The sequence below is a fragment of the Oncorhynchus nerka genome, linkage group LG14 (assembly GCF_034236695.1).
Source record: "Oncorhynchus nerka isolate Pitt River linkage group LG14, Oner_Uvic_2.0, whole genome shotgun sequence".
Classification (NCBI taxonomy): Eukaryota; Metazoa; Chordata; class Actinopteri; order Salmoniformes; family Salmonidae; genus Oncorhynchus; species Oncorhynchus nerka.
Genome location: NC_088409.1, coordinates 16,098,265 through 16,125,270, shown reverse-complemented (window position 1 = coordinate 16,125,270; position 27,006 = coordinate 16,098,265). Strand labels below are relative to the sequence as shown.

At 43.8% G+C, this 27,006-nt stretch overlaps 2 protein-coding genes across 19 annotated transcripts in view; one reads left to right on the top strand and one right to left on the bottom strand.

Annotated features, from left to right (window-relative positions):
• Window positions 1-19,500, top strand: part of LOC115117734 (titin-like) — a 65,002-nt gene extending 45,502 nt beyond the window's left edge. For 7 of the 18 annotated variants that reach the window (XM_065027529.1, XM_065027526.1, XM_065027525.1 and 4 more), the window contains 16 exons: window positions 172-387; window positions 536-787; window positions 1,587-1,790; window positions 1,996-2,205; window positions 2,312-2,509; window positions 2,705-2,899; window positions 6,586-6,753; window positions 7,623-7,825; window positions 8,200-8,241; window positions 8,922-8,984; window positions 12,615-12,797; window positions 14,832-15,239; window positions 16,541-16,663; window positions 16,850-16,978; window positions 17,050-17,124; window positions 17,261-19,500. In XM_065027529.1, the coding sequence (XP_064883601.1) occupies window positions 172-387; window positions 536-787; window positions 1,587-1,790; window positions 1,996-2,205; window positions 2,312-2,509; window positions 2,705-2,899; window positions 6,586-6,753; window positions 7,623-7,825; window positions 8,200-8,241; window positions 8,922-8,984; window positions 12,615-12,797; window positions 14,832-15,239; window positions 16,541-16,663; window positions 16,850-16,978; window positions 17,050-17,124; window positions 17,261-17,290 (2,699 nt within the window). In that variant the 3' untranslated portion in view covers window positions 17,291-19,500. Of the gene's footprint in view, window positions 1-171; window positions 388-535; window positions 788-1,586; window positions 1,791-1,995; window positions 2,206-2,311; window positions 2,510-2,704; window positions 2,900-6,585; window positions 6,754-7,622; window positions 7,826-8,199; window positions 8,242-8,921; window positions 8,985-12,614; window positions 12,798-13,943; window positions 14,759-14,831; window positions 15,240-16,540; window positions 16,664-16,849; window positions 16,979-17,049; window positions 17,125-17,260 lie in introns of those variants that run through there. The other 11 variants (XM_065027516.1, XM_065027514.1, XM_065027522.1 and 8 more) reach the window with 11 other exon arrangements.
• Window positions 19,501-19,575: 75 nt separating this feature from the next.
• LOC135575150 (casein kinase II subunit beta-like) lies at window positions 19,576-24,159 on the bottom strand. Its single transcript, XM_065027532.1, has 7 exons — window positions 23,963-24,159; window positions 23,356-23,430; window positions 22,774-22,876; window positions 22,332-22,447; window positions 21,656-21,731; window positions 21,193-21,382; window positions 19,576-20,956 (listed from the first exon to the last, which is right to left on the bottom strand). The coding sequence occupies exons 2-7, from the start codon at window positions 23,425-23,427 to the stop codon at window positions 20,866-20,868; spliced, it is 648 nt and encodes a 215-aa protein (XP_064883604.1). The 5' UTR covers window positions 23,428-23,430; window positions 23,963-24,159; the 3' UTR covers window positions 19,576-20,865.
• Window positions 24,160-27,006: the final 2,847 nt, after the last annotated feature.

Here is a 27,006-nt window from a genome sequence, read left to right as displayed (position 1 = left end):
ATCAAAAATATACCCAACTCACCTCACCAAACTCGCAGACTAACCGTAGTGCTTTTCCCATATGAACTTTGGAATGTTTATCTGGGAATATGATCTTTGATGACATGGCTTTTTGTGAGCCCACACATCTAGCTGAATCTGAAGGGTATGTACTATGTGTGTTTGTATCAGTCGCTCCAGCAGAGCCAACACCGGTTTCTCCAGATGTGATCAGCCCTGTGGTTGAGGTAAAGGCTGAACAGCAGAAGCCAGTGGTGGTTCTGGTGGAGGAGATGAGGCCACAACAGGAACGGGAAGTAGAGGAGTGGCAGCGACAACCAAAGAGAGATGATGATTGGTTTACACTGTTTGCTGATGTCCGTGAGGAGCCGATCATTGTACCACCAGGTACCGTTCCTGCTTAATTGCCACAATCTTTGTACAGTTGCAGATGTGTACATTTCCCAGCTTTGACTGAGAATAAACTATGTTTTTTGTAACTTTGGAGAACATGGTAAAGTCCCTAAACTAAAGGACTTTCCCCTGTCTGTATCAGTTGCTCTTGGTGAGCATACTCCGGTATATCCAGATTTAAGCCAGACCACCTCTGTAGTTGATGTGACGACCATAGAAAGAACAATTAAGAAGAGGGTGACTATTGTTGAAGAGAGGTGGGGACAGCAAGAGGAGATCCTCCAGTCAGAGATGATCATCCCAGAGCAGAGACCACCAGCAGAGAGAGAGGAGGGAAATGGACGGTTTGTTCTGTTGGATGCCGTCCGTGAAGAACGTGCTGGGGTTCCACCAGGTACCTCAGACATACAGTACTGCCAACAAGCTAACTAACCACCAGGTACATCAGACCTCCAGCACTGCCAACAAGCTAACTAACCACCAGGTACCTCAGACGTACAGTACTGCCAACAAGCTAACTAACCACCAGGTACCTCAGACGTACAGTACTGCCAACAAGCTAACTAACCACCAGGTACCTCAGACATACAGTACTGCCAACAAGCTAACTAACCACCAGGTACCTCAGACGTACAGTACTGCCAACAAGCTAACTAACCACCAGGTACCTCAGACATACAGTACTGCCAACAAGCTAACTAACCACCAGGTACCTCAGACATACAGTACTGCCAACAAGCTAACTAACCACCAGGTACCTCAGACATACAGTACTGCCAACAAGCTAACTAACCACCAGGTACCTCAGACATACAGTACTGCCAACAAGCTAACTAACCACCAGGTACCTCAGACATACAGTACTGCCAACAAGCTAACTAACCACCAGGTACCTCAGACATACAGTACTGCCAACAAGTTAATTAACCACCAGGTACCTCAGACGTACAGTACTGCCAACAAGCTAACTAACCACCAGGTACCTCAGACGTACAGTACTGCCAACAAGCTACCTAATCACCAGGTACCTCAGACATACAGTACTGCCAACAAGCTAACTAACCAAACCTACGCGTTTTTCTTGTGTGAATTAGGAATATGATATCTCTTGGGTTATGACTGGTTAATCATCAACAGGACCCTCAAATAGTAGTTGTGGTATATCAAGCTCTCTGTGTGTCTTTTTGCTCCAGTTTCTCTGGCTGTTTGCGATAGGGTATACCCAGAGGTTGTGCCAGCCAAACATCTGACAATTGAGCCTGAACCAAGAGTGTTTGTGGTGGAAGCAGTCCAATCACTTCCTGAAGACGTTGCCCTGGAGGGTAAGGCAACACAACCGCAGAGAGAGCAGGATGATGATTGGTTTTTGAAGCTGGATGTTGCCCCTAAAGTAGCAGGTACTTTGACCATTCTAAGCTTGCTGTTGGCCACTCGAAATACAAATACCAACCCTTATCTTGCATCCAAAGGCTCTCAATTGTTGTGTGAGCCTATTGACTATCCACAAAAGCTTTTGGCAAGGATTACACTATTATATTTACAAGTTCTAGTAAAAGACTTGATCCCTTGTGGACTGTTGGGCTGTGTTTCTGTCTCTATCAGCTGCACCAGTGGTGATTTACTCTGGTGTGAGCACCACAGCTGTTACGGTGGTGAAGGAGACAGTGGAACAGAAACCACCAAAGACCGTGAGGATCATGGAAGAGACTGTTAAGATGGAGGAGGGGCCTGTGGTAACACCTAAAGAAGTGGATGATGATTGGTTTGTGCTCTGGGACCGCGCTCCCTCCAAGATACTGACCACACCCAAGGGTATTGCTGCTTGACCACCGTCTGCCCCTTTTTCTTTGGTAAAACGCTGAACCCAGATTGTGTATTACTTGGCATTGATAAGCCTGTTATCCTTGTTTTATTTCAGCGTTCCATGTAGACAGAGAGGTTATAGAGCTGGTGATTGTGGTGGAGGAAACTAGGAAACCACATAGAGTGGTGGAGGACAGACGTCAACCGGAGGTTGAACTGGTGAAAACACTGCCTCCCCAAGAGAGAGGGGAGGGTGATGATTGGTTCACGCTCTTTGAAGCCTCTCGCCAAGAGCCTGTGAAAATGCCAACAGGTACCCACTGACCACATCATCCTGAGCTCGGTTGTGCTTCACATTCCCCTATATATTTTATATAATGATGTGTCGTAAAGGGTCTCTAATCAGATATGTGCAGCTTTGGCCACAATCAGATACTGTGTTATAATTTGTGAATGGTAAGAGTATCATAGTCAAGTCTCCTGGGTACTCTGTGTCTGTCTGTATCAGTTGCTGTGGTAACTAGACCTGCCCCTGTGGTTGATGTGATGGTGACGAGCACAGAGCAGAGAACCCAGAAAAGGGTGACGATAGTGGAGGAGAGGTGGAGAGAGGAGAGGACCCTGCAGCAGAGACTGCCTCAGAGACAGAGAGAGGTGGACGATGACTGGTTTGTTCTGCTGGATGCTGCCCCTAAAGAATTAGGTACCCCCCCATCTCTTCATTTCCCCATCCCCCTGCTTTTCCTGCTCATTTTAGCTGCAGACTGAGACTCCCGAAAGACTGAAACTACCAAAAACATCAGTTCATTTTGTCCAGCATACCTATTTGGAATAATTCACTCGCAGACTGAGACTACCGAAAGACTGAAACTACCAAAAACATCAGTTCATTTAGTCCAGCATACCTATTTGGAATAATTCACTCGCAGACTGAGACTACCGAAAGACTGAAACTACCAAAAACATCAGTTCATTTAGTCCAGCATACCTATTTGGAATAATTCAGACTGAGGAAAGACTGTCCAGCATACCTATTTGGAATAATTCACTGGACTGAGACTACCACTGAAACTACCAAAAACATCAGTTCATTTTGTCCAGCATACCTATTTGGAATAATTCATGCAGACTGAGACTACCGAAAGACTGAAACTACAAAAACATCAGTTCATTTTGTCAGCATACCTATTTGGCTGCAGACTGAAACTACCAAAAACATCAGTTCATTTAGTCCGGCATACCTATTTGGAATAATTCACTCGCAGATTGAGACTACCGAAAGACTGAAACTACCAAAAACATCAGTTCATTTTGTCCAGCATACCTATTTGGAATAATTCACTCGCAGACTGAGACTCCCGAAAGACTGAAACTACCAAAAACATCAGTTCATTTTGTCCAGCATACCTATTTGGAATAATTCACTCGCAGATTGAGACTCCCGAAAGACTGAAACTACCAAAAACATCAGTTCATTTAGTCCAGCATACCTATTTGGAATAATTCACTCGCAGATTGAGACTACCGAAAGACTGAAACTACCAAAAACATCAGTTCATTTTGTCCAGCATACCTATTTGGAATAATTCACTCGCAGACTGAGACTACCGAAAGACTGAAACTACCAAAAACATCAGTTCATTTTGTCCAGCATACCTATTTGGAATAATTCACTCGCAGATTGAGACTCCCAGATTGAGAAAGACTGAAACTACCAAAAACATCAGTTCATTTAGTCCGGCATACCTATTTGGAATAATTCACAGCAGATTGAGACTATAGAAAGACTGAAACTACCAAAAACATCAGTTCATTTTGATTTGGTCGCAGACTGAGACTCCAGAAAGACTGAAACTACCAAAAACATCAGTTCATTTTGTCCAGCATACCTATTTGCAGATTGAGACTACCGAAAGACTGAAACTACCAAAACATCAGTTCATTTAGTCCGGATTCCAGATTGAGACTACCGAAAGACTGAAACTACCAAAAACATCAGTTCATTTTGTCCAGCATACCTATTTGGAATAATTCCCCTGAGACTGCCGAAAGACTGAAACTACCAAAAACATCAGTTCATTTTGTCCAGCATACCTATTTGGGCAGACTGAGACTACCGAAAGACTGAAACTACCAAAAACATCAGTTCATTTAGTCCAGCATACCTGCTTTTCCAGATTGAGACTGAGACTACCGAAAGACTGAAACTACCAAAAACATCAGTTCATTTTGTCCGGCATACCTATTTGGAATAATTCACTCGCAGACTGAGACTACCGAAAGACTGAAACTACCAAAAACATCAGTTCATTTTGTCCAGCATACCTATTTGGAATAATTCACTCGCAGACTGAGACTACCGAAAGACTGAAACTACCAAAAACATCAGTTCATTTAGTCCAGCATACCTATTTGGAATAATTCACTCGCAGATTGAGACTACCGAAAGACTGAAACTACCAAAAACATCAGTTCATTTTGTCCGGCATACCTATTTGGAATAATTCACTCGCAGACTGAGACTACCGAAAGACTGAAACTACCAAAAACATCAGTTCTGTCCAGCATACCTATTTGGAATAATTCACTGAGCTTGAAAGACTTGACCAAAAACATCAGTTCATTTTGTCCAGCATACCTATTTGGAATAATTCATCAGACTTTACCAAAGACTGAAACTACCAAAAACATCAGTTCATTTGTCCAGCATACCTATTTGGAATAATTCACTGTGTCAGATTTGAGACTACCGAAGACTGAAACTACCAAAAACATCAGTTCATTTTGTCCAGCATACCTATTTGGAATAATTCACTCGCAGACTGAGACTCGAAAGACTGAAACTACCAAAAACATCAGTTCATTTTGTCCAGCATACCTATTTGGAATAATTCACTGAGACTACCCAGAAAGACTGAAACTACCAAAAACATGTTCATTTTGTCCAGCATACCATTTGGAATAATTTCGAGACTTTCCGAAAGACTGAAACTACAAAAACATCAGTTCATTTTGTCCAGCATACCTATTTGGAATAATTCACTCCCTGAGACTACCGAAAGACTGAAACTACCAAAAACATGTTCATTTTGTCCAGCATACCTATTTTCGCAGACTGAGACTACCGAAAGACTGAAACTACCAAAAACATCAGTTCATTTAGTCCAGCATACCTTGGCAGATTGAGAGGACTAGAAAGACTGAAACTACCAAAAACATCAGTTCATTTTGTCCAGCATACCTATTTGGAATAACTGCAGACTGAGACCCGAAAGACTGAAACTACCAAAAACATCAGTTCATTTTGTCCAGCATACCTATTTGGAATAATTCACTCGCAGACTGAGACTACCGAAAGACTGAAACTACCAAAAACATCCATCCAGCATACCTATTTGGAATAATTTTGCAGACTGAGACTACCGAAAGACTGAAACTACCAAAAACATCAGGGAGACTGAAAAGTTCATTTGTCCAGCATGGTGAGACTACAAAGACTGAAACTACCAAAACAGTTCATTTTGTCCAGCATACCTATTTGGAATAATTCACTGATTGAGACTACCGAAAGACTGAAACTACCAAAAACATCAGTTCATTTTGTCCGGCATACCTATTTGGAATAATTCACTCGCAGACTGAGACTACCGAAAAGACTGAAACTACCAAAAACATCAGTTCATTTTGTGCATACCTATTTGGAATAATTCACAGACTGAGACTACCGAAAGACTGAAACTACCAAAAACATCAGTTCATTTTTTACCCATGAAAGACTGAAACTACCAAAAACATTTTGTCATACCTATTTGGCTGCAGACTGAGACTACCGAAAGACTGAAACTACCAAAAAATCAGTTCATTTTGTCCGGCATACCTATTTGGAATAATTCACTCGCAGACCCCCAAAAGACTGAAACTATCGCCAAAAACATCAGTTCATTTTGTCCATCTATTTGGAATAATTTGACTTACCGAAAGACTGCTCAGTTTCCAGCATACCTATTTGGAATAATTCACTTTTAGCTGCAGACTGAGACTACCGAAAGTACCAAAAACATCAGTTCATTTTGTTACCTATTTGGAATAATTCACTCGCAGACTGAGACTACCGAAAGACTGAAACTACCAAAAACATCAGTTCATTTTGTCCAGCATACCTATTTGGAATAATTCACTCGCAGACTGAGACTCCCGAAAGACTGAAACTACCAAAAACATCAGTTCATTTAGTCCAGCATCCTATTTGGAATAATTCACTCGCAGATTGAGATCACTATTGCTTGTTTTGAATTTTTTTGAGATTTGCAAAATGGTCTTCTACTGATACTTTAACGAAGCATGTCAGCTGTGTCTTAGATAAGAGCTCTGTTTGTGTGTTTGTATCAGTTGCTCACCGTGAGCGTCTCCAGGTCTATACTGACATAACTGTGGTCAAAGGTCGAGCCGCTCAGCCCAAACCCAGAGTGGTGGTTGAGGAGGAGAAGAGACCAGCACAACCCCAGAGAGATGTGGATGACCATTGGTTTGTGTTGCGGGATAAAAAATCGGTTGCAGGTACTTTGCGTCTTGAGTTTTTGCGTGCTGCCCTAAAACAATATGTTGATCTCACACCTGCTCTCCAACCTCAACTTACCAGAAAAGCTGACTAACATTCGTCCAACACTTTTACAACATGGTTGTGCTTTGTCATGGGATTTTCCCCTGAAAAATACGTTGTTTGACGAACCAATGGGTCTTTGGTTATGCTTTGCTTTATAGAAAAAATACATATTTAGTTTTCCTTTTAACAGCTTTAGGAATACTATACCACAGTGAGGCGTGAGCTTATTAACCCCATGAGTCAGGACAACTTCTGCTATTTGCATCGTTGGTTATTAACTCAATGAGTCAGGACAACTTCTGCTCTTTGCACCGTTTGCTACGGTTGAGAAGTAATGGCCATGCTTTGCTGCCTGTTTTATATTGTGAACAGTTGCTTCCTACAACTCATCCAAGCTTTTCCCCTTGCTAGTCTCATTCTAGACTAGACTGAGCTGGCCCGTGAAGGTACAGTGTGTACCTGAAGTCTGTGTGTGCCCTGGCCTCTGTGTGTGTGTGTGTGTGTGTGTGTGTGTGTGTGTGTGTGTGTGTGTGTGTGTGTGTGTGTGTGTGTGTGTGTGTGTGTGTGTGTGTGTGTGTGTGTGTGTGTGTGTGTGTGTGCGCGCGCGCGCCCTGGCCTCAGTGTGTGTGTGTGGAGTTGATTATAAGTTTGTTTTGTATATGTGGATGTTCAAGAGGTTCTTCTGCGCTCTGTCAGTGTGTTTACCTCTCACTACACCGGGTTTGATGGTCTCAAAGCACGCAGACCGTCTCTCTCCTGCCCTATATACAAAACCATCTATATAAATACTAACACTCCCTCTGTCCTGTCTCTCTCCTGCCAGTGGTGGCCACCCACAAGGCCGCCCGTCCGGTCAGCGCCCCAGTCTTCTCCCAGGCAGCCCTGATGGAGGCAGGGATCCCCATGGCCCCCCTGGACCTCCAGCAGCCCCAGACCTCCACCCCCATCAGGCTGCCAGCCCGCCAGGACGACAGGAAGCTGCAGGTCACCGTGGAGGCAGTGGACGAGGGCTCAGCCGAGGTCAAGGTACTGCACCTAGGAACTACAACTCCCACAATCCCCTGCCGTACAGGGATCATCATCATTCACCCCTCACACACAGATATACTGGTCATAGAAGTTACAGATAGACTGGTCTCAGCAGCGATATTGCTATATTCATCACATAGTATTATTTATAAGAGAAGTATAAAATGCTGATTTTTCTATAGTTATAAATAGAATCGCTGTGCATCATCATTTCTGCCCTCCATTGGTCACAGTAATGATAGTGTAACAAAGACACACCTCAGATCACAAGTTCCTCAGGTGGCTCTGCTATGGACGGGGACGAGGCTCCTAGTGGAGGATTCTAACACCATTATGCCTTCTCTCCTCCTCCATGCCTGGGGTAACTCCAGTCTGAGCAGACGGACACTGAGGAGCCGGTTCAAATGAGGAAGGTCAGACCTTTGACCTTGTCCCGACTCCTGCTTGTGCATTATATTAGTATTGTAGTCACTCCACTCCCATTCTAACTTACACCACTGCCAAGTCTCCCATCCATAAGACTAACTTCACCCTCTCCTCGTTTTATTCTCCTGGTTTCATTTGAATACTGCTCACAAACTACAAGGTATTTGAGTTGACCTCATGGACTAGTCAGACATTGTCTATGACAACAGCATTGGTATTGGTCATGTGCACAGACTGAGATGACGTATATGAGATACATTACATATGCTTTTGGTTTGTACATCAGTCCAGACAGGAAGAAAAGTTAGGGCCTTTGAGGAATGAATGTTGAAAGAAGATTCCTCATTGGCTGCTGCATTTACATGCATGACACAGGACTAGGTTTTCATGATGACTAGTGTTTCTATGGAGTACTGTATCCCTGCCTGACCCTTCACCTTTACCCCCCCTCCCACCCCTTCAAGACACCCACTCTAATAGCCCTGTCTTGGGTCCCCTGCTTGGCACATCTGGGATTCCAGGGCCCTTGTGGCCCCCAGAGGCTCCAGGCCACTCTGCATGCAGACCCCTCCCCATGCAACAATGCATGTCCACGTTGTGACGTCTGCTGTGATGTCACGTGGAACCTGTGTAACCCACACCTTTCTCCTTTTTTGTTCCTTCACAGAAAAGAGCTAAGAGAACTGAGGGTGACTCAATTTATATCAGACATAGTCTTTTAATGTTGGAGGTTTGTTTCCCCGTCTTCTGGAGATCTGTCTCTGTACACTGTGTTCTTGCTCTTTGGCTACTGGCTGCTATAATACAACAGGCTGCTTTGCATGTGACATTACTGATTCACATCTTGTGTATTACATAGGCGTCTTTGCTTTTGCTAGTAGATGATTTTGACTGTGTAACCTCTAATTTGCTTTGTGTGTGGCGATATTAACTCAACACAACTAGCTACTTGTTTCAGGGGAATGTTGTTGAGTACTTGATATCTCCTGATTGCTTCTCGTGAAGTATATGATTGGGATTGTGGTCTCTTCTCCCCAGACATTTAAAACATTTTTATTTTTTTTTAACCTTTATTTTACTAGGCAAGTCAGTTAAGAACAAATTCTTATTTTCAATGACGGCCTAGGAACAGTGGGTTAACTGCCTGTTCAGGGGCAGAACGACAGATTTGTACCTTGTCAGCTCGGGGATTCGAACTTGCAACCTTTCGGTTACTAGTCCAATGCTCTAACCACTAGGCTACCCCGCCGCCCCACATCACACCATACACGTTCCATGAAAGGGAGCCAGGAGTGTTTAATTTGTGGTGTTTGTAGATACTGTTACTGATCGGCCACGTTATGCAGCTGAGATGTTGTTCTGTCTCCAAGCTCGGCCATTTGAGTGTTCGTAGAAGCATTACCATTACATTCCTGACATCTTGTTTCAGCTTCGTCTCTCCTCGGTATACAGTAGAAAAGTGTTTCATCTCCATACTCCATATAGGGCTCAGAGAATCCATTTGATTTTGAATGGATCTGATGAACTGAGTTCCTGCCTGCTTTAACGCTGTAGCTTTGAGTTAAATAAACAGCAAAAGTAACCTGCTGCTTGGTTGACATTGTTTATTATCTAAACATGTTCATATGAGTGACATTGTTTCTGACACACCTGCTTTCTCTTTCCACTTTCTACACATCTACTCTGTCACTCCTCTTCTCCACACCTCTCACTCTACCTCTCTCTCACTCTACCTCTCTCTCACTCTCTCTCTACCTCTCTCTCACTCTACCTCTCTCTCACTCTACCTCTCTCTCACTCTACCTCTACCTCTCTCTCTCACTCTACCTCTCTCTCTCACTCTACCTCTCTCTCACTCTACCTCTCTCTCACTCTACCTCTCTCTCACTCTACCTCTCTCTCACTCTACCTCTCTCTCTCACTCTACCTCTCTCTCACTCTACCTCTCTCTCACTCTACCTCTCTCACTCTACCTCTCTCTCACTCTACCTCTCTCTCACTCTACCTCTCTCTCACTCTACCTCTCTCTCACTCTACCTCTCTCTCACCCTACCTCTCTCTCACCCTACCTCTCTCTCACTCTACCTCTCTCTCACTCTACCTCTCTCTCACTCTACCTCTCTCTCACTCTACCTCTCTCTCACTCTACCTCTCTCTCACTCTACCCCTCTCTCACTCTACCTCTCTCTCACTCTACCTCTCTCTCACTCTACCTCTCTCTCACTCTACCTCTCTCTCACTCTACCTCTCTCTCACTCTACCTCTCTCTCTCTCTCTACTCTCTCTCTCACTCTACCTCTCTCACTCTACCTCTCTCACTCTACCCTCTCTCACTCTACCTCTCTCTCACTCTACCTCTCTCTCACTCTACCTCTCTCTCACTCTATCTCTCTCTCACTCTACCCCTCTCTCACTCTACCTCTCTCTCACTCTACCTCTCTCTCACTCTACCTCTCTCTCACTCTACCTCTCTCTCACTCTACCCCTCTGTCACTCTACCTCTCTCTCACTCTACCTCTCTCTCTCACTCTACCTCTCTCTCACTCTACCTCTCTCTCACTCTACCCCTCTCTCACTCTACCTCTCTCTCACTCTCTCACCTCTCTCTCACTCTACTCTCTCTCCTCCTCTCTCACTCTACCTCTCTCTCACTCTACCTCTCTCTCACTCTACCTCTCTCTCTCACTCTACCTCTCTCTCACTCTCTCTCTACCTCTCTCTCACTCTACCTCTCTCTCACTCTACCTCTCTCTCACTCTACCTCTCTCTCACTCTACCTCTCTCTCACTCTACCTCTCTCTCTCACTCTCTCTCTACCTCTCTCTCACTCTACCTCTCTCACTCTACCTCTCTCACTCTACCCTCTCTCTCACTCTACCCCTCTCTCACTCTACCTCTCTCTCACTCTACCTCTCTCTCTCACTCTACCTCTCTCTCTCACTCTCTCTCTACCTCTCTCTCTCTACCTCTCTCACTCTACCTCTCTCTCACTCTACCTCTCTCTCACTCTACCTCTCTCTCTCTCTCTCACCTCTCTCTCTCACTCTACCTCTCTCACTCTACCTCTCTCTCACTCTACCTCTCACTCTACCTCTCTCTCTACCTCTCTCTCACTCTACCTCTCTCACTCTATCTCTCTCTCACTCTACCTCTCTCTCACTCTACCTCTCTCACTCTACCTCTCTCTCACTCTACCTCTCTCTCACTCTACCTCTCTCTCACTCTACCTCTCTCTCACTCTAACTCTCTCTCACTCTACCTCTCTCACTCTACCTCTCTCTCACTCTACCTCTCTCTCACTCTCTCTCACTCTCACTCTCTCTCACTCTACCTCTCTCTCACTCTACCTCTCTCTCACTCTACCTCTCTCTCACTCTACCTCTCTCTCACTCTACCTCTCTCTCTCACTCTCTCTCTACCTCTCTCTCACTCTACCTCTCTCACTCTACCTCTCTCTCACTCTACCTCTCTCACTCTACCTCTCTCACTCTACCTCTCTCACTCTCTCTCACTCTATCTCTCTCTCACTCTAACTCTCTCTCACTCTACCTCTCTCTCACTCTACCTCTTTCTCACTCTACCTCTCTCTCACTCTACTCTCTCTCACTCACTCTACCTCTATCTCACTCTACCTCTCTCACTCTACCTCTCTCTCACTCTACTCTCTCTCTCTACCTCTCTCTCACTCTACCTCTCTCTCACTCTACCTCTCTCTCACTCTACCTCTCTCTCTCACTCTCTCTCTACCTCTCTCTCACTCTACCTCTCTCACTCTCTCTCTCTCTCTCACTCTACCTCTCTCACTCTACCTCTCTCTCACTCTACCTCTCTCTCACTCTACCTCTCTCTCACTCTACCTCTCTCTCACTCTACCTCTCTCTCACTCTAACTCTCTCTCACTCTACCCTCTCTCTCACTCTACCTCTTTCTCACTCTACCTCTTTCTCACTCTACCTCTCTCTCACTCTACCTCTCTCTCACTCTACCTCTCTCTCACTCTACCTCTCTCTCACTCTACCTCTCTCTCACTCTAACTCTCTCTCACTCTACCTCTCTATCACTACCTCTCTCACTCTACCTCTCTCACTCTACTCTCTCTCTCTCTCACTCTACCTCTCACTCTACCTCTCTCTCTCACTCTACCTCTCACTCTACCTCTCTCTCTCTCTCTCTCACTCTACCTCTCACTCTACCTCCTCTCTCTCTCTCACTCTACCTCTCACTCTACCTCTCTCTCTCTCTCTCACTCTACCTCCATATCTCTTCTCTCCCCTCTCTTTTCCTCCCTCTCTCTCCTCTCTCCCTACCTCTCTCCCACTCCCCCTCTCCTCCCTCCCTCTCCACTTCTCCCTCCCTCCAGGACTTTGAGAAGCCCCAGGAGGATCTCATCAGGCATCATACTAGTATCAGTGAGCTGAAGAGGAACTTCATGGCGTCTGTCCCAGAGTCCCGGGGGCCCAGCGAATGGGACAAGCGCCTGTCCACTCACTCCCCCTTCCGCAGCCTGGGCATCAACGGACAGCCTTTACCTGATGCCGACGGGGTGAGTACCATCTCAGACCAGACACTGTGCCGTACCCCACCACACACCCCTCCCCTCAGTTCTCTGTAGTTCACGTCAGCTTCCCAGCTCTCCCATTCCACAGAGAAGGAATGGATGTTAGCACACAATGTCGGGGTCATTTCCATTTCAATGCAAGTCAATTTGTGAGATGAGGAGAAATTGAAATGTGTGAATATATTCCTGAATTGACTGAATGGAAGCAGCCCACCACACGTTTCCCTCTGTATGGCTGTCTGTTGTGTTCTCTGAGTTGATGTGTTGGGGTGGAGAACCACAACACCATCCTGTGGTTCTCCTTTTTGTTCCTCTTGGTTTGTGTTGATGCCATGCAAACACTTATTGCATGTCTTTGAGCAAGGCCTTTTGTCTTCAACCGGACCCATCTAGTCTATGAAAGGCTTTCTGTCATTACTACCCTACTAAAATGGAAAGATTTCTGTTTGCATGGGCCAACTGAAGAACACCTTGTCCAGACTGATTGGAACAGATCAGTCTGTTCACCTTGTGGCCCAGTCTGTCTGGATGTTCAGCTGTTTGTTGTGGGGAAGGGACTTATGGTTTGGGCATGTGGTGTCTGAGCCTATTGGTCAGGTTTCTAAGCACAGCTCTGTCTTTACCTCCTCATTCATTGGCTGTCCCTTAGTCTGACCCTCCCCTCAGTGCATGACAACCAGACCTGATTGGACAGAGAAACTGCATGACCCTGTGACTTGAAGATCATGACCTTAGAGTAGAAGAGTTGACCTGTGTGCTCATCCTCCTGTCTCCTCTTTCCCTCAGTGATGTGCTTGTTTTCTGCTTCATGTCCTCCATCCTGCCTCCTTCTCCCAAACACTGCCCCTCTTTCCCTAACTCTGCTTTCCCACACTTCCTTTTTCTCACTTTGCTTTGCTATTCCGTGTACTGATACTCCTGTCCCCAAGCCCACAACTGAAGAGTCTGAAGGCCCACAGGTTACCCATAACCACCTAGTCCAACTCAGACATGCGTTCTCCATTCTTCCTCTCTTAGACCATGACACAGCTTTGCATAGCCTTCCTATCTATTACCCTACATCAGACATTTCAACATCCCCTACCTCTCTCATCTCTCTCCCCCTCTCCACCCTCACCCTTCTCCCCTCAGTTCGCCATCCGCCTTCCGCGTGGCCCCCTGCAAGACTTCTACTCTAAACGCAGCTGAGGTGGCATCCTAGGGGCCCCTCGAGCCAGCCCAGAGGGAGAGGACCAGAGAGAGGGATGTGTGTAGGCAGGCCATCAACCTCTAGCTCCTTCTTCTTCTCTTCTTCATCACAGCTCTTCATCATCATCTTCTTCTACTTCAGAAGCTGCTTCCTGTCATGTGACTCTTACTTCCTGTGTATCTTGCTCAGTCCCCCCCTCCCCAACTCTTCCTGACTGTTCCTACAGACTGTTGCTCTTTCCTAAAAAGTTGAAAGACTTGACGATGACCCCACTTCTGTTTTGTATATCTGATTATCTGGACTAGACGAGGTGCGTCTGACAATGACAGTTGACAGGTGGCTTTTTACAGTAGGAACAGTTTTGATATGTGCAGGTTCCACTAATAGAAGGTGTTTTTGTACACATCCAGACAGACATCATAGTAGGATTAGTTAGTGGCGTGTTGTGGTATTTCATGTATGAAGTCTTCTACAGAAGCACATTAACCCAGCACTAGTGGACAGCTACAGTGTATATTTGAGTATACAGTGTATACCTCATCACAATTCACTGTTATTTTTTGCAGGCACATCTAACACTGACGAGGTAACTTTGGGGCAGCTTGATCAAATGTTATAGTGTACATGACCTATGTTTCGTTCACTGGTATTTGGTAAAACACTCTTGTCAACTGCAATATATTTTGCCCTGCTGTATGCCCATTTGACAATCCATTTTGACCCCCCCAAAAATGCAATAAATTCTTGCTGAACATGATGGTGGAAAACATTGTTTCATTCCCTGCTGTTGTTCACACAGTGGATATATGTGTGCTGTATCTTTCCTCTAGAGTGTGTGTATTACTCCTATAAGGGAAGAGCTGGACACTAAGGCAGCGCTACAACAGGACGAGTCCAGCAGCACTGGAAGACCATCGGGGGGGCCCAGCCCCAGCCCTGCTAGCACAGAAACTGGGCCTGATAGGGTTGACTCCAAATCCCATGATGCACCTGGGGTGGCAGGGCCATGTGATCAGGATGATGAGCATGTTAGCTCTGGGACCACCACCAGCCACGTACCTGTCGTTGAGGTGGAGAGGGCACAGCTGCCCCACTCCTATCAGCTCCAGGGTACAGTGCTGGAGGAGGAGGAGCCGGCAGACCCAGGGTCAAGGGGGGAGCAGTCTGGGAGGATAACTGGAGCCTCCCACACCTCCTATTTCGTGAGCGGTGTTCCACATGTCATACGCTGTTTCCAGGTAGCCCTCCCTCTGCCCTGACCAGCTCCGGTTGATTGACTCCTCTGCCTGTCCTCTACCTGTACTCTGCCTGTCCTCTGCTCTGTCTGGGTGATTCCATGGGGGACAGTGTACACTCACCCTTCTGCAGCATGGCTACAAGGAATCCAAACTGTAAACACTGAATCTGTACTGTAGTCATACTGGTGTTGGTCAGGATGGTTGAGTTCTGCTAGAGCCGGCTGCAGAGGCGGTGCACAGTGATGGTGTTTTCTCTGGTGTTGGGGGCGATGGGAAGAGATAAGGACCGTGTCGCTATTCCTCTCTTTCAAGCGCTCTCTCTGACACAAGATGAATTGTCTTTCTCTCTCTGACACACACTAGATTAATTGTCTTTCTCTCTCTGACACACACTAGATGAATTGTCTTTCTCTCTCTGACACACACTAGATGAATTGTCTTTCTCTCTCTGACACACACTAGATGAATTGTCTTTCTCTCTCTGACACACACTAGATGAATTGTCTTTCTCTCTCTGACACACACTAGATGAATTGTCTTTCTCTCTCTGACACACTAGATGAATTGTCTTTCTCTCTCTGACACACTAGATGAATTGTCTTTCTCTCTCTGACACACACTAGATGAATTGTCTTTCTCTCTCTGACACACACTAGATGAATTGTCTTTCTCTCTCTGACACACACTAGATGAATTGTCTTTCTCTCTCTGACACACACTAGATGAATTGTCTTTCTCTCTCTGACACACACTAGATGAATTGTCTTTCTCTCTGACACACACTAGATGAATTGTCTTTCTCTCTCTGACACACACTAGATGAATTGTCTTTCTCTCTCTGACACACTAGATGAATTGTCTTTCTCTCTCTGACACACTAGATGAATTGTCTTTCTCTCTCTGACACACACTAGATGAATTGTCTTTCTCTCTCTGACACACTAGATGAATCGTCTTTCTCTCTCTAACCTTGTGGTGGTGGGAAGGACATCTTGGTAAAACTAGAATGGGGAGTGGGAACGAGGGACCCAATCAGTTGTGAATGAAAAGAGAGGTGTGGTTTGAGGGGAGTGGTTGATGAAACATTGGAAAGTTACAGCTGTGCAATATTCAATTGGGCACAACCAATAATGTATATAAACACTGGACACAACATCATGTAAGGCTCAGATATAATGATATGATATAGAGCCTATATGTCTGTTTGACATGTATAGAAGAAAGGAACCATGTCGGCTCTTCTCATGTCGATGTGCAACGTTCAGTCAAACTGACTGGAGTGTGTTCTCCTCCCACCCCAGCCCCCTCTGGTGCAGACCCAGACAGTCACCATCACAGACGTGTCCAACTCCCTCCCTACTGACGTCTCCACTAAGGATGTCCCTATCGTTCAGACCCAGACTATCAGCTACGAGTCTGCAGAGGTAGCCACCCCATGATCATATAGATGATGCTACAGCTGGGGAACTCTGTGGTTCCACCTCCACAGGGTACAATCAGGGCCGTGTTCAGGGATCTATACATGGCATTTCTTTCTGAAACGTTCAGTACAGTGCACCTATGACTGAGGTGTTACCATGGAGCCATTATTTCTGTTTGTTTCCTCTCAGGTGTCAGTTGATGGGACAGACGGGGGGAAAGAGGCCACAGCACTGAGCAGCATTCAGTCCATTACCTCAGAGAGCAGCAGGGAAACCAGTGGCACCTCCATTACTACCACCACCACTCACATCTCCAAGGTAAGGGCACACCATAGGCCGCACACACACCTCAGCTGTGTCATGGCCTCTGACTATTTCTCTTGTCCCAGGTGGTGAAAGGAGGAGCGTCAGCGACCAGAGTGGAGAAGAGGATCGTCATCACTGCCGACTCAGAGGATGACCAGGTACAGTACGGTGTCTATGACGGCTCCTTCTACACACACCAAGCCTGGTCAAACACAATGCTTCTCTGTGACACATTTTTGTCATAAGGTGTACAACCAGCTAGGTGGAGGTTAACTGAAGCTTTGTCTCCTGCAGGGAAGTGACGGCGGAGCAACAGCAATGTGATTCAGCTCAACACACAGTCAGGGAGCCCTATGGATCTGATGCTCAAGACACCAGAGCTTTGTAGTACAGACTAACCTCCCTGTCCCAGAGCCACTCACACCTCCTCAACCCATATGGACATTGTGTCCTGACTGGTCCCCTCCAGAACCACTGTTGTTGCATCTCTTGACCAGAGCCCTGGTTTAAAGTAGTGCATTATAAAGGGAATATGGTGCCATTTGGGATGCATCCTGGTGTCTCCCTGCCCAGTGGGATATGAACAGGCCAGGGAGAAAGCCTATTGTGTCCTCTCTTTCCATACTGCTGTTTTGACTGTATGGTGGCTTCATTTTGGTCTATTCCACTCAAACTTCATATTTCGCCAAATTACTATTTTTTTTATTATTATAGTAGGAAAGATGAACCATTTCAGTTCTAAGAGCATTTAGGTCATTTGCGTTTAAATGTTTATTTACAACATATTTTTCTGTCGTTTTGTATTGCTACTACTGTGTCATTGAGTTTAAGTGTGGACTCGGCGATATGACGGAGATGCAGAAAGTAAACAGCATAGTGGGTCAATTTCAGCCAAACAACTAAGAGCGTTGAAGCGAGAGGCTCGACTTCTCCGCTGTTTTGGTGCCATGGTTCCAACGCTGTGAACAGAGTGAAGTGAACCCGTGCACATGCGCAGATACTGTGTGAGAGCAAAGTCTTGCATCTCGCTCATCTCTGTATCTGCGGTGCTGGTCGAGGCAACGGCATTTTACTGAGTCTCCTTTTAACATGCTCATTTTGACAGAAATGCACTGTTTTCAACCGGGCTTTAAGTAATAACATTATCAGACTTTTTCAATCAGATTAAGATGCTGGACAGAAAGGAGATGTATTTTTGGAAAGGGATAACTAACTCCTTTTTCAATCAGATTAAGATGCTGGACAGAAAGGAGATGTATTTTTGGAAAGGGATAACTAACTCCTTTGAGTTTGTTTATGTTTATAATTGAGGAATATTCTTTTTTTTTATTGAATATTCAAATTGAAATGACATACCTCACTTAAAAGTATTGAACAAAGATATTGCATACTCCAACAACCTGCCTGTTTTGGATTTGTTCTCTGCTCAGGTCAAATATCTCTTACTTAACCAGCCATGTTAACATGTGTAATACTACTAGGTCAGGCCACGATGACCCTCGGTATAAACTTTGACATGATGACAACTATCTGTTTTGAAATGTTTACTCTATTTTATAGCATTACTGCTTTTATAGTATTTGTACAAAATGAGGTGTTTAAGTTATTGAAGTTCATATCCTACTCAAATCAAGTCTTTTTTTTTTTTCCCAGCTTGAATTTGGGAGTGCCCCTATGTTTCCCAGTACATATGCAGCATTGTTTCTTCTTCCTCTTTTAACGCACCATTGACCTCTAGAACTGCCCCATGCAGTCTAATGTGAGAGCAATGGAAAGTCCCGCCGGGTTTTGTCCCTGAAAATAATTTTTGATAGAAACGTGATTGATTTTCAAACCTGTTGTTGATTTGATGAAACAATGCTTTAGTCTGTTTCTCAGGTTGTATGTCTTTATCAATACTGCAGGACAAAACCCCTCTGTATATGATTGTATGAAGAATGTTCAGTCTTGATGTACATTCTAGCCCTGCAGATGGGTCCAAATGATTCTCAGCTCTTAAACACAGTAGTTCCTGTGCAAGATGTATTCATCACTATCAAAAGGCAGCTGTCCCAGTGTATGTGGCTTTTCTTTCATACAGGGGAACATATTTAGTCCTTTTGTACATGTTCTACCATCATTTCTTTGTAAAGTAGAGACTGTTTCATGTGATTCTTTGTACTGGGATGTTTTTTAAAACACGAGCCTGTTCGCAGGCTTTTAGACACAGTCACATTCATAATAATCATCTAGTTTGTAAATCTTTCTTACCACCTGTTTTAGAGTAGATTCCTCTACCAGTTGCTGTACCCTGTCCTTTTGTAGATCAGATAAAGATACTTGTATGAGAACCCTTTTAGAGAATGACAATTGGTAGCAGACCTTTCTTCCCCTCTGAAGAAGTTTGTGAAGGTGGCACAAACTATTAGCTAGAATGATCTTGAGGGCATAAACTAGAATCTCAGCGGAACCCTTCGTTTTTAGATATGTCAACTTATTGCTTTTGTGACATATCCCTGTCTTTAAAATGAAATAAAATCAGGATGAATTATCAAGTGGTGTGTAGTGTCTGTCTGAGCAGGAGTTCAGTCACAGTAAGAACATGTTTTAATAAAAGGTGACCAATAGAATTGTAAGAAATAAAATTTTATTAACTCTTAATTCCAGATGCTTGCATACAGACTTCAGAAAATCAATAATAGCATTACCACTGGAGTTGTAGACTGAAAAAAAACATTATTAATGTAAAATGTAGTACCATAATGTAAACTGGTTGTAGCTATAGGTTATCAACATGAAAGACATCCACCTGTGTGTTCAATACCACTTAATATTGTAACAGACCAATGCAAGAGAAACCATGCGTCTCGGTGTCCAGTCAAGAGACAACTCTGCTCTGTCATGGACATGTTCACAACTAATGATGGCTTAAGTGGCCCGAACATTTTCACTTTGGGACAGTGAGTGTCCCAGCACTGGTATTTTATGTCAGCACAAAGCAAACCCATGTTGCCATTCACCCTGAGAACATAGCTTATACATCTAATCAACTCTGTCTTCAATTTAATTTGTGCAGCATCCATTCTCTAGGGAATCTATAATACATATCAAACTGGTTGTTAATTGGATTCTCAGCCAATCATTGAAGATTGTTTTATATCAGCCTTTCCACACTGCTAAGTTATGTGTCCACCCTCGGTAATGGAACCAGGCGGGAAAGGCAACCATGTAGAGAATGTATCTGAGCCAGCCCAATACTGTGCAGGTCAGCATGGTAGTGTGACAACAGGTATTAGGATGTGCTCACACAGGCTGCCCAACTCTGACCAATCACATCAGCTCTTTTGACAATACGTGGGCAAAAGATCAGAATTGGGCAAAAACCAAAACGTGCACCTGAGGGGGGCCTCAGGACTGAGTTTGGAAAACCCTGCCTTAGCGAGCCGAACTGAAAAAAGGTTCGAAAGATTGGGTCCTGTCAAGCAGAGGGGAAGTTGCACGATTGTAGTCAGTAGGGTTATGATAGGCTAAAGCACAGAGGGAGCCAATCACCAAAGAGCATCCTGTGTAACAGATGATGGCCTGGTCCGGACGTCAACATTAACTACATCAGGGATGGTCAACTCCAGTCCTTCTGGGGCCTGATTGGTGTCATATTTTTGCTGCAGCTAACACACCCGACTCCAATAATTAACTAATCATGATCATCAGTTTAGAATACAATGTGTTGAATCAGCTGTGCTTGCTATGAATGGGGTAATACTGCGACCTACGATGACTGGAGTTTCCCATCCCTGATCTACATGTATGTATTGTATCTGTCAGAATGTGTTTTTAACAAGCCTTTATTGAGCTACATAATCCACTGCTTTCATTCCAACCAAGTCAAAATGTATCTTTCCCGGCCGGGTGTGTAAGTTCTAGCGAATAGCCTTCACAGGACTCTTGAAGCTGGAGGCAGCCTGGAGTTGGAGTTGATAAGCCATGGGGTGGATCTTGAAGCCATATAGCCTGAGAAAAAACAACAACTAAATATTACAACACAATAACAGTGTGGATTGTAGAAGGCTGCCATTATGCTAACATGTCTCAATCTCCTTACCGAGGGAAAAAAATCATCTTCAAATCAAGCAAATGGTTTTTGTTACAGTTCCCAGCTGAACATGAATTATGTAATAACACGAACAAATCAAATGGGGCAAACAGAGCATCTTGATGAATTTGCAAAGATAATTATAGAAATAAACCTTGGCACAAACTGGTTGGCAGGTCGTTTTGGCCGGTACTCTGGGTGAACCATAAATAGCATGTGGGGGAAGCCTGTCCCAAAGTAGGCCCCGTCTGTGTGGTGGTGCCGGGAGGACTTGGGGGTGTACACATCCATGCACTTTGGACAATACAGCTTCACCATCGCCTCACCTGGGATGTCTGACAGACCTATGGGAGAGGAGAGATCAACATTATGTAACACCACTGAGGGCACAGACGTCTATTCTGGTGTCAGCTGGCAATTAAATATTGATCAAATATATTTACTGTGCAAGCAAGAGTAATCTTTTTGACGATTCCCTCAGACCTGTGTGAAATACTGCTGACAATCTGTGATATAGTTCAAAATGTGACTGGAGAGAAATGGTTCAATTCCATGAAAAGAGAAGAGGTATGTTCTGTAAGTGAACAGGAGTATGAATACATTAAAGTCAAACTCACCAATAGGAAGCATGGGTTGATTCTCACAGTACACTCTTGGGCAATAGCCAAAGTCCCCTTGTTGGTACTTATCCAGCTGCAAACCAAAAACTATTTCAGTGTGTAACATGGTCACACAGTTAGTACAAGAAGGGCCAAACTAACTACATAAACTGACAGGTAGAATTTAGAATAGGGGTCTCCAACCTTTTTTAGCACGAGCTACTTAATGTAGCATGTCACAAGCTACATTTGTATTTTATAGCTTTCAAATAGTTGTTTTGTCAATATACCTGGTAAAATAACAGTTAATAGACAACTAAGTGGGCCCCATAAAATTATTTTTCACATTTTCTGAATTCTCTTGTCACTGTTTTTTTTCTCCTGGTTTGGGATTAAATTATTATTATTTTTTTTTACATTTGTTCAATATTACAATTCTTCATAGAGAAAGACTGAAAATTGATGTTCTGAGTCCATGTCAAAGCTTTAAATCACACGAGAAGACCATTTTTGAGGTCTAGGAAAAAAACGAACACATTTTAATTTGAGTGTAATGTACTTTCAGAATTGATTGGCGAGCTACTCCTAGGTGGGCTGCGAGCTACTGGTAGCTCACAGTCTACCTGTTGGAGACCACTGATATAGAGATTATCCAGACTCCAGAACAATATATACAGATCTAGGGGTTTATTACCATCTGAGCGATGCCTCTGTTGGTGAGGATGTAGCGTGCGTGGATCAGCCCGTACAGCATCTCTGCTGCCTGCTCTATCAGGTCACTCTGGTTGGGGTTGTCCTCCAGCTCCTCATCTGACAGACATACATGACAGTGAGGCTTTCAGATCAACACACAAGGTACACAGAAGCCTATAGTGATATGGTGCATGAATAAAGCACTGGGAGGCAGCATTATAGCGTCTGCATGTCTTTTCTGTCTTTATACACACATAAGTGAGGCTTTCAGATCAACACAAGGTAGACTTCAACCTATAGATGCACTGAATCAAAGTATGTAGTCACAGTACTGTGTCCGTGTGTCTTTTGAAAGGCACTTGTAAATACAAACAGAAGTGATAAATTAGCCTATAGGAAGTGTCAGTGCGAAGTCATGCCAGACGGTGTAGTGATGAGCTCACCTGGCTCCAGGTCCAGGATCATATCAAGGGCCTGGCGGTAGTGAGGCACCTGCTCATTGAGCCCTGTCAGGTTAAACTTGTCCTGAATGTAGTCCTCATCAACCTGGTAAAGTGGAATGGATCAACATGGTTAGTAGCTTTCAGCTGCCAAACACAGTCTACCACTCTTTATGAATTGGCCAAGGTTGGTCAATTGCATAACAGGTTAAAGGGATTACTTCAGTATTGGCAATTAAGACAAGCAGAAGAGTTAAAGGTAGAATTAAGCAACGTAGCCTACACGCTGCACTGTGTTGGAATATCTGAAGCTACCACCACGCCATAACAAGCTTATGTCACGGTTACACACTATGGCATCAATACAAAACCACCCCACGACTTTAAACACTATTTTGGTCCTCTTTCACATGGAATTCTCCATCTGTGTTTTGGGTATATTTGGCTGGTAGTTGTAACAGCTCATTCTGTATTTCAAAGGATCAACTAGCTTCACAAACAGTTGGTTAAGTCAGAGCAATAGTATTTCCCCTGTCTGTCCTTCTCATTCTTTTGATGTTCTGACATAACTAGCTATCTACTCACCTCACAGAAAAACTCATTCCCCCTCAGGCCACAGAACCAGGAGATCCAGGACACCTCCTCCGAGCTGCTCATCCTCTGAACAAGTGGGGGGTGATGGTGCAACGGCATGCAAAAATGACATGTATTTCAGAATTTCCATTGTAGCACTAGAATATAAAGCTAGCTGGGCTAAGCATTTCGCTACACTCGCAATAACTTCTGCTAACCATGTGTATGTGACCAATAAAATGTGATATTAGCTAGTGGTGTAGTCCATTCTGATCCAGGGACCTGAAGTATGTGCACACTGCAGGCTTTATTTCTGCCCCAGATGTTAGCTAACTAATTCATCAAATCATCAAGCCCAGATGTGTTAGTACTGGGCTAGAACAAAAACCTATAGTTATTAGTCAAATTATGCATAAAGAACTCTAGCTAGCTAACGTTAGCTACATAGATAACACTAGCTAGCTAACCCCGTGTTTACTAGCTAGTTACATTAGTTTAATAACGTTAGCTGGGTAACGGACATTTTCCACACGCATGAAATACATACTGATTTGAAAGTAAACAATGAATGTAGTACTGTGTAAAACCAAATGTGTTGTGTCAGCACACGTTTACTCACCCTCTTTTATGTTAGCTAGATATATCTACCGGTAGCTACTTTGCTAACTAGCTAACACCTTAGCTAACTGCTGTAAACAAGAAAGCTACTTCCGGTGGAATCTTCGGCTTCTCCGACCTGTGTTGATGAACAGTTTGTTATTCCAGTCAAACCGCTGAGTATTAGTGATGGGTCGTTCGCGAACGAGTCGGCTCTAAGAGCATATCAGAAGAGCCCAATCTATTTATAAAAATATTTTAAAAATAAGATATTAATAATCCAAAGATTTAAATTAATAGAATTAACTAATACAAATAACTATTTATTTTTATTTTTTATAATATAGGCCTAAATGCTCAAGCGCATGCTTTTGTTCTGACTGTGCTAAGACTAACAGCCTCACCTGTTATTCCTGTCAATTAGACACGTGGTGTCAACCAATGAACCAAAGATGCGTGAGGGAGGGCCGAGCCAACTCAATTCAATTCAATTCAAGGGGCTTTATTGGCATGGGAAACATGGTTTAACATTGCCAAAGCAACTGAGGTAGATAATATACAAAAGTGAAATAAACAATAAAAATCAACAGTAAACATTACACATACAGAAGTTTCAAAAGAATGAAGATATTACAAATGTCATATTATGTACATGGGAGTTTATCAAAATTGGGTTTGTTTTCGAATTATTTGTGGATCTGTGTAATCTGAGGGAAATATGTGTCTCTAATATGGTCATACATTGGGCAGAAGGTTAGGAAGTGCAGCTCAGATTCCACCTCATTTTGTGGGCAGTGTGCACATAGCCTGTCTTCTCTTGAGAGCCATGTCTGCCTACGGCGGCCTTTCTCAATAGCAAGGCTATGCTCACTGAGTCTGTACATAGTCAAAGCTTTCCTTAAGTTTGGGTCAGTCACAGTGGTCAGGTATTCTGCCACTGGGTACTCTCTGTTTAGGGCCAAATAGCATTCTAGTTTGCTCTGTTTTTTTGTTAATTCTTTCCAATGTGTCAAGTAATTATCTTTTTGTTTTCTCATGATTAGGTTGGGTCTAATTGTGTTGCTGTCCTGGGGCTCTGTGGGGTCTGTTTGTGAACAGAGCACCAGGACCACCTTGCTTCTCCAGGTTCATCTCTCTGTAGGTGATTTCTGGATTTTGATAATAAGTGGGTATCGTCCTAATTCTGCTCTGCATGCATTATTTGGTGTTCTACGTTGTACACAGAGGATATTTTTGCAGAATTCTGCATGCAGAGTCTCAATTTGGTGTTTGTCCCATTTATTGAAATCTTGGGCAAAGGGTTCTATGACTGATTCAAGTATTTTTAGCCAGTTCATAATTGGTATGTTGAATTTTATGTTCCTTTTGATGGCATAGAATGCCCTTCTTGCCTTGTCTCTCAGATCGTTCACAGCTTTGTGGAAGTTACCTGTGGCGCTGATGTTTAGGCCAAAGTATGTATAGTTTTTTGTGTGCTCTAGGGCAACGGTGTCTAGATGGAATTTTTATTTGTGGTCCTGGTGACTGGACCATTTTTGGAACACCATTATTTTGTTCTTACTGAGATTTACTGTCAGGGCTGGCAGAATATCTAGGTGCTGCTGTAGGCCCTCCTTGGTTGGTGACAGAAGCACCAGATCATCAGCAAACAGTAGACATTTGACTTCAGATTCTAGTTGGGTGAGGCCGGGTGCTGCAGACTTTTCTAGTGCCCGCGCCAATTTGTTGATATATATGTTGAAGAGGGTGGGGCTTAAACTGCATCCCTGTCTCACCCCACGGCCCTGTGGCAAGAAATGTGTGTGTTTTTTGCCTAATTTAACCGCACACTTGTTGTTTGTCTACATGGATTTTATAATGTTGTATGTTTTACCCCCAACACCACTTTCCATCAATTTGTATAGCAGACCCTCATGCCAAATTGAGTTGAAGGCTTTTTTGAAATCAACAAAGCATGAGAAGACTTTGCCTTTGTTTTGGTTTGTTTGATAGTCAATTAGGGTGTGCAGGGTGAGTACATGGTCTGTTGTACGGTAATTTGGTAAAAAGCCAATTTGACATTTGCTCAGTACATTGAGGAAATGTACGAGTCTGCTGTTAATGATAATGCAGAGGATTTTCCCAAGGTTGCTGTTGACGCACATCCCACGGTAGTTATTGAGGTCAAATTTGTCTCCACTTTTGTGGATTGGGGTGATCAGTCCTTGGTTCCAAATATTGGGGAAGATGCCAGAGCTAAGGATGATGTTAAAGAGTTTTAGTACAGCCAATTGGAATTTGTTGTCTGATTATTTGATCATTTCATTCAGGATACCATCAACACCACAGGCCTTTTTGGGTTGGAAGGTTTTTATTTTGTCCTGTAGCTCATTCAAGGTAATTGGAGAATCCAGTGAGTTCTGGTAGTCTTTAATAGTTAATTCTAAGATTTGTATTTTATCATGTATATGTTTTTGCTCTTTGTTCTTTGTTATAGAGCCAAAAAGATTAGAGAAGTGGTTTACCCATACGTCTCCATTTTGGATAGATAATTATTCGTGTTGTTGTTTGTTTGGTGTTTTCCAATTTTCCCAGAAGTGGTTTGAGTCTATGGATTCTTCAATTACATTGAGCTGATTTCTGACGTGCTGTTCCTTCTTTTTCCGTAGTGTATTTCTGTATTGTTTTAGTGATTCACCATAGTGAAGGCGTAGACTCAGGTTTTCCGGGTCTCTATGTTTTTGGGTGGACAGGTTTCTCAATTTCTTTCTTAGATTTTTGCATTCTTCATCAAACCATTTGTCATTGTTGTTCATTTTCTTCGGTTTTCTATTGGAGATTTTTAGATTTGATAGGGAAGCTGAGAGATATTATATACTGTTAAGATGTTCTACTGCCAAGTTTACACCTTCACTATTACAGTGGAACGTTTTACCCAGGAAATTGTCTAAAAGGGATTGAATTTGTTGTTGCCTAATTGTTTTTTGGTAGGTTTCCAAACTGCATTCCTTCCATCTATAGCATTTCTTAATGTTACTCAGTTCCTTTGGCTTTGATGCCTCATACAGCCATGAGAGAGAGGAAGGA

What these genes read in the sequence shown, in the direction of transcription:
- LOC135575150 (XM_065027532.1), bottom strand. Translation starts at nt 23,427, where the DNA reads ATGAGCAGCTCGGAGGAGGTGTCCTGGATCTCCTGGTTCTGTGGCCTG. An exon ending in ACAGAGGCATCGCTCAGATG is followed by an intron (nt 21,732 to 22,331) that starts GTAATAAACCCC and finishes TTTGGTTTGCAG; the next exon opens with CTGGATAAGTACCAACAAGG. An exon ending in GCCAACCAGTTTGTGCCAAG is followed by an intron (nt 20,957 to 21,192) that starts GTTTATTTCTAT and finishes GTTTTTTCTCAG; the next exon opens with GCTATATGGCTTCAAGATCC.